Here is an 11,265-nt window from a genome sequence, read left to right as displayed (position 1 = left end):
CAACTATTGTTGTTATAACAAAATAATAACTAAACAAGTAGCCTACATTCTTTTAAAAACGGTGGTTTGTTACACTGTTTATTTAAGCATGAAGGTTTAAAAATATTTTATTATTATTAAGGTGATTAAATGTGCCTGCAAGTGACTTGTCTGACCAGTGAAGAATCTGTGTGCAGAATATTTTTCATGTAGAAACTGGGGAAGAAACGTGTAAGCTAGCTGTTTTGGACAGTCCAGTCAGGTTTAAATTCTACATAACAGATCATTAGAAATAAATGTTGCATAACAGAGCAGTGAGATTTGTATGGTGTGTTAAAAATAACACAGAGGGAGGGGAGTTATTTGTTGTCAATAGATACATGTACTGTATGTCAGTAAACGCATCATGCTCCAGCACAGTAGGTGGCGCTAATGCGTCGCTATGTTTTAGTGCCGGAAGTCCGGAACGAAAAAAATGTTAGGAAATGCACTTCCGGATTACTTCCTAGTTGTCAAGTTTCAAAAACGAATACCTTATTAAGAAAACATGCCGACAGTGTTACCATAAATCTTTTTAAATCGAGCTAAGATGAGAGAAATCGACATTTTGACTACGCATTTCAGCACAAAGACAACAAGCTAACGCTAACAAACTTAGCTCCCAGTGCTGCCTGCTAATCTGGTTATACCTCATTGGTTTGTGATGGAGAGGCTAATAACGAAGCTCACGGAAAAGCATGTCCTTTTCTCGGCTTCCTTTGCTATAAGACTGGCTTTGGTCGCTTATGGAGACTACCAGGATAGGACTATGGTGGTGAAGTACACTGACATCGACTACCACGTCTTCACAGATGCTGCGAGATTCATAACTGAGGTAATAGCAGTGTCATAACTTCTGTGACAGGAGTAAAGCAGCCAGATAAAAGTTGTTTGATGCCTGAATATGTGTCCTGATGTAACACTGGCTAATATTAAAGGGATAGTTATAATCTTATGAGGTGGCTTGTATGAGGAACTTATCCAAAGACAGTATTTGAGTAGATATCAGTCAGCATGACCCCAGTTTGGAGAAGCAGGCAAGAGTCTGACATGGAAGCAAAGCGGTCCACTGCTGTGAAGGGGTCAGTGACTAAAATGGGTGTCAGCCACCTAAAAATAGTCCAACGCGTTTCCACTAAAAATTCTTCATCAGGGTGTAAAATGCACTGGAAACAGGTGTGCAATTTAAGAACTCATGTGAGGGTCTTGTGCCACAGGTCACATGATATATTGGTAAAGCCCTACTAGACAAAAAAACCCACATAGACAGAAATTGAAAATGAAAATTGACAAAAATGTAAACTATAAATAACTACCACATTTAGTAACAGAAAAAGAGGTTCAATTCCAAATTATTACAAAGGAAACAACAGTGAAATAAAATAAGAATTTTAATATACCATAACAAACCTGCACATAAAGTGGCAGAAACTTAAAAATATAAGATATGTATGACAAGGACAAAAAAACAATATGTGTGAACAGACAACAAACTCATAATGTGTATAAAATTGAAACATTTATAATGTGTAAAACCCATGATAACTAACAGAAGGATTTGACAGTAGGGATAAAGTTAAACCTAACTAGTAAAAGGCAGGAAAACTTCATAGGGCTTACAAAGGATCACCCCTATGTATAAAAGTATATTTTAGTATATCTGACTCTCAATCATTGAAGAGCACCTGATGTTTTTACAACTAACTACACAATCTTAACCTGATGCAGCAGTCCCTATTTTTTCCTCATTATCTGTGATTTAACATTGTTAAACACAGGAGATACCAGTCTTTCACTGCCTTCAGCAATTATTTTGTTAGTGTCATTGTGTGACTTTGGCGTTACAAGGGTGAGTTTGAATTCACTTAAGTCACACCAGATACTAAATAACTGATTGAAACAGCGGTAGAGCAGCAGCTCCTGTGTTCAGCAAGCTAAAATTGCTGTTTTTGTCAGTGGAATCTGGTAACTTTGACGAGAACGTAGATGAGGAACTGAAGCAATTAACCACTTCCCCGTCAGAACAGGCTGTCTGACGAAAAAAGGTAAAGCAGTGGAAATACTTTCAGTATAGCATACACTTAAACTGATTTTCTTTTTAGGTGGGACTTTTTTGTAGATGGCTAAAATACATTCTAGTTGCTGACCCCCATCCAGAGCAGTACATTTCTTAGCTTCTGTGTCAGACTTTAGCCTGCTTCTCCAAACTGGGTGTGTGCCGACTGTCATCTACTGTATGTAACACACTGACTATGGACAAGTACCTCATAAAACCCCAATTCATAAATTCCGCATTATCCCTTTAAACTACGTAACTTTTACTTAACTAACATTACCGGCAGTTAAAATTAGCGCCAGCTCGACCAGCTACAACATTAAAGTAGTGCTTATTGCACGGCAATGCACCAATAATAATGATCCAATAAAGGGATAATTTACCACTGGCTGGGGCCACTCTACATGAGTATTTATTGTACTTTAAGTATGTTGCTAATACTTGTGTTCTTTACTACATCATTTCAATGTGGGAAACTTCTCCACAGGGGAAGTCCCCATACAACCGATCAACCTACCGCTACACTCCTCTCCTCGCCTGGCTGCTCACCCCTAACATTTACCTCAGCATGGTATTTGGCAAGATCCTCTTCATAGTGTGTGATGTGCTGTCAGGACTGCTCATTTACAGAATCCTCCGCCTGAGGGGTCTGAGCCCTGAGGTATGTTTTCAAACTTTTTTATCAATCTGTTTCTCATTGAGTAGAAATCTTTGGATAGTTTATTTAAAATTGCTGACTGCAATTGTAAATACCTCATTCATTTTGTCCAGTAAAACAACAGTTTAGTGGCTTCTTGAAAATGCACAGTGCAGATTAAGTTGTGTTTTTGTGGGGGATTTATGTTCAGACTGCACGTCGTGTTTGTTCTCTGTGGCTCCTCAACCCGCTGCCCATGGGAGTGTCCAGCCGAGGGAATGCTGAGTCAATCCTGGCAGCCCTGGTGCTGGGGACAATACTCTGTATGGAAGGTAAGGGGGTGTGTGTGTGTGTGTGTGTGTGTGTGTGTGTGTGTGTGTGTGTGTGAATAATGTAGCATTTTTTATCTTTTTTCTTCTAGCCCGGCATCTGATGTGGGCAGCCATACTCTACGGTCTGTCAGTCCATATGAAGATCTACCCTGTTACATATGCGCTGCCCATTGCTTTGACCCTGCGCACCTCAGAGACCACATCAGAGGAGGGCAAAAAGAGGTGGAGGAGGTTCACTGGGTTTATAAGAAGCTTCTTTAACCGTGAGCTGTTCCTCTTTGCAAGTGTGGCCGGAGGAGTTTTCTGTATGCTCACAGCGCTCTTCTATTACACGTGAGATCAACGAAGAAATGACACACAAGCACACACAGTAACATGTCTTCACTATGGCTGTGATTTTGGTTCTGTTGTGCAAGTAGAAAAGTTCAGGGAACTTATTTTTTATTTAGCTGGTAACACAAGTTGTGGATATTCATCACTGATATAAATTGCTGGGAAAAAAACAAATGTCCAAATGTCATATTAAAATGATTGACCGTCATTTTTGGAACATTTTAATCTGGTTCTAAACTTAAGTACTTTGTCAGTCTGGCTAGATATATTGAAATTCACTGTAAAGTCATCACTTATCTGATGTAATATATAAAAAATATATACTTTAATAACTTTGTATGGAAATGCTCAAATCATGTGACTCCTCTCCTGTATTTTCAGGTATGGATGGGAGTTCCTTCATGAGACCTACTTGTACCATCTGACCAGACGAGACATCAGACACAACTTCTCTCCCTACTTCTACATGCTCTATCTGACATCAGGTATTCACTACTAGAGACATTTATAGCCTCCTAATGTGGTACCTTGCTGCAGACAGAACAAAGAGCAGCATAAAGTTCAAGCTCATGTGCAGAGGTGCATGGTCAATAGTGATAGTCCTTGTTTGTTAAATCAGTTATAAAGTTTGAAGTTTGTTTATTAGGTATTTTCCTGGTGCCCCTGTGTTGATAAGGAATGTAAACTTACAGGAGATGATGCAGCGTTCTAAGCCTGGTCAAATTCTTTTGTCTTTTGTTGATGCAGACAGCAGGTGGAGCCAGTGGCTCGGCTTGGCGGCATTCCTGCCACAGCTTGTCCTGCTGTTGGTAGCATCATGGGCCTTTCACTCTGACCTGGCCTTCTGCTGTTTCCTGCACACTGCCATCTTTGTGTCTTTCAACAAAGTCTGCACTTCACAGGTACATAAACCACCACTAAGCAAGTAGCTAAGTAGAGATCAGATGATGAATTGTCTTGCAGTCATTGTCAGACAAAGTTATACACAAGATAGTATAAGGCCTATCTTTAAAGCACAGGATTATTATATACTATATAGATATTATTATAGTGTAAAATATCATGTATATAATCTTATTATCTAGCCGTAGCTTACACCATTCACAGAGCCTTTAACAATGTTGTTTGTTATCCTTTTATAGTACTTCCTGTGGTACCTTTGTCTACTCCCTCTGGTGATTCCTCACCTGAGTCTGTCACTAAAACAGGGAGTGGGACTGCTGCTCCTCTGGTTTGCTGGACAGGTAATTCAATATATCGTGTTTTGGATTACAGTTAAATACAACATCAGATTTGCACTTTGTTAAAGGAATGCTTCACCCACAAAATGATCATTCATCAGTAACTCAGCCTATGTTACATTAAATTCTTCATGATGTTTAACAACTGCAAAACGATATCAACCATCAGTTAACAAACTCTTACACAACCCGAGCAGTATAAACCAAGTCTCATTCATTGAGTCGTATGCTCAGTACATCCTAAACGCATGTATTTTTGCTAAAACATTACTATTTGAAACACTTCCACACCCAGATAGTGCTTGCCCAAGCACACTTCTTGTCTGTGCCTGATACTGTTTATGCAGAAGTTTTTTAAATAGGAATATTTAAGCTGAAATGCATGTGTTTAGGAGGTACTGAGCATACGACTGCATAAATGAGACTTGGATTATATTGCACGAATTGTGTGAGAGTTTCTAAACAGATGTTTTGATATAGGTTTACTGTTGAAGATGGCCCCCTTTTACTAAAATTCATCAAGAATTTTCTCCATTTTTGGTTCTTCGCTCACTGTGAAAACATGCTTAACCTGCTGGTTGATGCACTAATAAACATTTTGTGGGTGAAGTATCCCTCTAACAAGGTCTTCCTATCATAATAAAGTAGCATTATTTATACTGGCTTTAAAATTGTGCATTTTAAGTGGTAGCTGCACTGATAACTTAAAGTCACGGTTGCTTTTTGGCATCACTCAGTATTCTGTTGTTCTCCTTTACAGAAAACTTAGGCCCCAATCACAAAGAAAGCATTTTGCAGGTTGCAAATTTTAATTGAATGCCACTTGTAAAAAAAACTTGCTAGCTCTGGTTGAGGGTGAGAAGCTGTCAGCAAATAGTTTTTTAGGCACAGGGAAACGGAGATCAGTGTGGGTATATGAGACCCTAAAGAAGGAGGTGGATCACAGGGAGTACCACCAGTCAGCCCAGGAGCTTCGCCGTTTCCAGGCATGACTCAGAGGCAGTTTGACAACCTGGTGTCTGTTGTCAGGCTGTATAGCTCTGGGTATCCCCCAACCACTCCCACCAGTTTCTCTTCCATAGTTTACCAACTGTAAACTTGTTGTCATGACCACCACAGAAGGCCTGCCTCTCAAATCATACAGTTGGACAATGGGAAAACAGCGGTGATGATATGGGGCACTTTTCAGCTCTGAGTTGAAGTTTTTTCAACTCAAGGAGTTCAGAATGCTCTGGCAAAAATGCCAGGCACTTAGAGCGCAGAAACTCAAGGCGCATAGCAACAGCGAGCAAAAAGCTTCATTCTCATTAAAAACAATTACAAAAAGCCACCTCCAGCTGCTAAAATGCTTTCTGTGTGATCAGGGCCTAACTGGGCTTCTTTTGCCATGTTTTAAATGAAGCAAATAAAATTCACCTTGGTATGAGGAAAACATTCTATTTTCTCTCCACTTTCAGGGTATCTGGTTGGGCCCAGCCTACTTCCTGGAGTTTGAAGGCTACAACACCTTCCTGTTGATCTGGCTTGCTGGCCTGCTCTTCTTGATAATCAACTCTTCAATCTTGATTCAGATCGTTGCCCATTACAAACCAACGCAAACTCCACAGAGACTGAAGGTTGAATGACATTCCAGTAATTTAACTGAAGATGGACTACTGTATGGATGCATGTTAAAAAATAAAGTGTGTATTTTGTTAATGCGTAGTCCCTTTGAGTAATCAATTACTTTATAACCTAAACAATTTTAACACAGAACAGATTCATACAGTGGCATTTCCTGAGTGACGAACTCCACTGTTCAATTTTCAGTCATTCTGGGGTAAACCCATGAATTAAATGTTTGCCACTGTACTCAAATACACTTAAATCCACAGTGACTCACACAGGGCAGAAATCTGTTGTTGTACTGCTTTCTCTAGGTTGAAGCTTTGAAGTCCATTCCACCTGTGGCCATGCCACATAAAAAAGCGGATGTTTGCCATTTCCTCTCAAAAGCAAAATACCAGCTGTAGATCAGACATCACCCACAGCCCCTCCACAGTGAAAGACTCATGATGTTAAACAGCTCTGGACCAAAATATGTACACACCCTTTTGAGTTTTCTGGCTGGCATTGTCACTGCTTGAGGATGGGAAGCATTTTCTCATGCCAGTGGGAGAGAAATAGTCTAAGCAACTCACATCCATGCTGATGCTCACTTGTCTCCTTTAAAGAAGTGATTTGGATGCACCATTCAGATTCCATATTACACAATCCAAGGAGGAAGTAATCTAATCTAAATGTTAGGGTGGGCGATATGACATTAAAAGAATTTTACAATATTTCAGGATATTTTTGTGAAATACTTAATTACTTAATCAAAATATTTTCTTATTAGTTTAAGAACATGTCACTGAAACAAAATAACAACAGTAACTCAGAGAGATTCAGATTCTGTTACAATATTAATAATACAACAAAATAAAATTACCAAAAATCACACATTTAAACAGCTCCCAAATGCAAAAAAAATGTCCTCTGTGATCTATATATATATATATATATATATATATATATATATATATATATATATATATATATATATGCTCTGCCATTTCTCCTCTTACCATCACACTCTAACCTGTGACAGGCTATCATGTTTGTTACCTGGCCGGGGTGAACAGAACCTGGCCTGTACAATAGTCAAATTCACTGGGAATGTTGTCTCAGTTTGGAGAAAAGTACAGTATTGTGCTGTTTGCTGTGGCAGATCAGTTACATTATGTTCATGAATCATTGTGAAGAAATATCATTTGAATTCAGCACTAACTGATACACCTAAATGCTCTTTGCAAACGTTGCTGTATTTATGATAGGAAAGATAATTCAACATTTTTATCCAAGATGTTGAATGTTAGTTTGTCAAACATGGAACCAATAATGTCAAATGTTTGTACAAAGAAACATTTGAACAGAAAAAAATACTTTATGTTTGTGACCTTTACAGTTTTTATCATCATCTGTGTCACACAGACACATATTAAAGACACATTTCAGATTCAAGTGATGAGTAAAGGAAAGAAAATGCTGGCAGTTGGGTAAAGGGATGGTTGTGGGTAACAGCTAGAGTTTGGATTTAACGGTTTTCTGTTTTTTATTTTTAAAACTGATCACTCTGGTCCAATAATGAGAACAATGAAATGAAAACTAAAAGCATTCCTGCAAATGGAGAACAACTCTATTAAATATAATGTACTGTATTTTGTTACATTGTGGAACTTACTAGACTTTGATCAATCCTTAAGATTACAGACCAGCATACTGTCTATCGTCTAAATTAAGTAAGTACAGATACAGAGTGAAGCTGTAATAACAGCCGCTTTTATTTTTCTATGTTAAATTTAGACATGGCATCAAAGGTCATGTCTTAAGATGTGATTTAAAAAGACCTGACTCTTCCTCAGCTGCAGTGAGCAGTTGTGACCAGCAGGTAGAACCATTCGCCAGCAGAAGAGACAGCTCGAGCATCTATCCCCGTGTAACCCTCACAGATTAATCAGTCAACTGGAGCATGAACACTGCCCAAAACAGACAGTGCTGGCAGTGGCTCCATAATCTCACTGTACTCTCCCCCTAATCCCACATGGAAATTATTAGAGCATTCACTAGTCCTGTAGGTTCAGATCATGTTTGCTGGCCCTGCCCCATGGGATTGATTGCGGGAATGCAAAATAATAATAGCACGTATTTGCGGATGCATGTAAGATACACAGTAAAATGTTGAATCAATGGTTTTCCTGTAGAGCACTGTGTGAGAGAAAAGGCTTGCTTGCTTGTGTGTTGTGTATGTGCGTGCATGTGTGTATGACTCACGGTCAGCTGCGGCCTGCATGTCAAGTTTATGAATCACCAGGTTGCACTCAGTAACCTTTCAACTGGCTAGTCGCCCCTGGGCACATACATAGACCATTTCATTTTAACACTGCATCCCACTGAATACCATCACATTTAGCAGTCTATTTTTAAATCTCCATGACTGAAAATATGAATGTTGTTTCCTCTTCAAGTGCTTCCTCCTTTCATCTTATTTTTTAGAGCACTCATCCACTACCAGGGATACTTGTACCCCAGGAGGTGGCTATATCTCCGTATGCATTCAGTACTTAAATTGTAGCTCAACCTATTTAGCAAGATCAAACTTAAAATTCTCACACTCCATTCTACCCTCACTCATGATCAAGACACCGAGATACCCCGAGAACCCAGTTGCTTGGGGCAGTAACTCATTCCCATCCTGGAGGGGGCAATCCACCAGTTTCCGACAGAGAACCATGGCCTCAAACTTTGAGGTGCTGACTTTCACCCTGCCCGCTTCACAGTTGGCTACAAACCGCCCCGGTGCATGCTGGAGGTCACGGTGTGATGAAGCTAACGGAACCACATCATCTGCAAAAAGCAGAGATGCAATTCTGAGGTCACCAAACTGAACCTCTTCCTCCCCCCGGCTGCACCTTGAGATCCTTTCCATGAATATCACAAACAGGGTCGGAGACAAGGGACAACACTGGCCGAGGCCAACAGCCACTGAGAGCATGCTTGACTTTGTGCCAACTATGTGGACACCACTCACCTAGGTTATACAAGGACTGGATGGCTGGTTTGGCGCAGCGTTTACAGTGATGCAGACCATCGTGGTGAAGAGGGATGATTTGATTTACTGGTCCATCTACGTCCCAACCCTCACCTATGGTCATGAGCTCTGGGTAGTGACCGAAAGAATGAGGTCGCGGATACAAGTGGCCAAACTGAGTTTCCTCCGTGGGGTGGCTGGGTTCAGCCTAAGAGATAAAATAAGGAGCTCAGACATCTGGAGGGGGCTCGGAGTAGAGTCGCTGCTTCTTCGCATTGAAAGTGGTCAGTTGAGGTGGTATGGACATCTGATCAGGATGCCCCAGGGTGTTTCGGGCACGTCCCACTGGTCAGGGGCAGACCCAGAACACATATTTTTCCAATGGAACTATTTTGTTATACATATATATGTATATTTCTTGTGCTTTTTTTAGTAGATTGCAAATGATAAAGTACAGGTTATGTGCCGATCGAGTAGGTGTATTTTGAAAAGCAATATCACCACTGCAGATGTATTTAATTTAGTTGAATATAGACATTAAAAGATGTCAGTTGTATGGATAAGCTGTGTGTTCTGTGTTCTGTGTTGTATGGTGAATTGCTAAAAAGTAAAAAAAAATAATAATAATAATAAAAAAATAACAACTAATAGTAATGCATCCTCTGGGAACAGGAGTAGCTCAGTCCATAGGGACTTGGGTTGGGAATCAAAGGGTCGCTGGCTCAAGTCCCTGTACAGACCAAGCATGGAGTGTGGACTGGCTGCTGGAGAGGTGTCAGCTCACCCCCTGGGCATTGCTGAGATGCCCCTGAACGAGGCACTGAACCCTCCAACGTCCCAGGGCACCTGTCCAAGGCAGCTCCCTCACCCTGACATCCCTCCACTTAATGCTCAGTAGTATCTTGTTTGTGCTCGGGAATTTGATGCTATAGGTGCATTTAAGTTACTACAGTGGACCCTAGTGCATCATGCCATACACTGCCACCCACTGGCCAGGTGTTTTCAATACAACACAAATCTCTCAAAACCAAGATGGCCGACGGGATGCAAAAGATGCACAGCTGAAGAATATCTTGCTAATCCTTCTATATTACGGGACCCTGGCAGGTAAATAAAATCTGGTAACATCAAGTAACATCCATGGAGCAATACAGGTGTTATATTTTCCAAGTATTGATTGTATGTTGGGAGGAAATCACAATCATCTGTACAATAAACTTGACTATGTACAAGATATACATATATTTCTTCAGTTGAAAACTTTTCATGCCTAAAAAAAAATAAAAAAAACTTCCGAAAAAAAAAATCTTGACTGAGTTAGTAATAATTCATGCCAGTCGTGCTTTTCTGTCAGAGCCTCTAAACTATGGAATGATCTCCCATCTGAGACAGGAAACTGTAAAAGCTATCACACCTTCAAACAAAGGCTCAAGACCTGGTCTTTGGACAATCAGACATGTGAACACTTCTAATCAACACAGTACACTGTTTACCGTAACACTGTTATTTTTATTTCTGACTAACCTGCTGCTAACTTGCTTTATGTCCTTGCCCTCTGCAAGGCAGCCAACTCTGCATGGGTATATATGAAATATCTATTTAAGTAACACTATAGCTAACTGTCTGTCGCATGGCTTGTGCGTGCATTTGACCATATGTAATGACTATTGTGTTTTATCTTTTTTTACTTTCTATTGCTGCTTTGCATGTCTAAATGTAATGCTAATCTGTGTGTTGGTGCTTCGTGTTGCTTGCATGTCTGTTTGTGCTGACATGCTGTTTGTTGTTGTGTTGTTGTATTCTACTGGTGGTCTGCTGTTGCTTGTTGCTTTGCATGGCTTCTGTTCTATCATGACAATTTCTAATTGCTGTAGTTAATGCTGTCTTTGTCATGTGAATTGCTCTGTGATTTTTCATCATTTCATTGGTTTCCAAACACCATGCCAAAGGACTGCAGTTGAAAATTAGCCAGTTAGCTAACACTGACACATTTACGGAAATGTTGATTAATGTGCATTGTCCTTATAAATAAGATAAAA

At 40.0% G+C, this 11,265-nt stretch overlaps 1 protein-coding gene across 1 annotated transcript; it reads left to right on the top strand.

The window, feature by feature from the left end:
* The first annotated feature begins 461 nt into the window (after positions 1 to 461).
* pigm (phosphatidylinositol glycan anchor biosynthesis, class M) lies at positions 462 to 6,315 on the top strand. Its single transcript, XM_049565016.1, has 8 exons — positions 462 to 853; positions 2,562 to 2,735; positions 2,923 to 3,043; positions 3,133 to 3,376; positions 3,758 to 3,861; positions 4,124 to 4,278; positions 4,519 to 4,620; positions 6,075 to 6,315. Exons 1-8 carry the CDS (start codon positions 683 to 685, stop codon positions 6,240 to 6,242), a joined length of 1,239 nt encoding a protein of 412 aa, XP_049420973.1. The 5' UTR covers positions 462 to 682; the 3' UTR covers positions 6,243 to 6,315.
* The last annotated feature ends 4,950 nt before the right edge of the window (positions 6,316 to 11,265 follow it).

Source organism: Epinephelus fuscoguttatus, linkage group LG21, assembly GCF_011397635.1.
Source record: "Epinephelus fuscoguttatus linkage group LG21, E.fuscoguttatus.final_Chr_v1".
Classification (NCBI taxonomy): domain Eukaryota; kingdom Metazoa; phylum Chordata; class Actinopteri; order Perciformes; family Serranidae; genus Epinephelus; species Epinephelus fuscoguttatus.
This window is presented reverse-complemented; position numbering and strand designations above follow the sequence as displayed.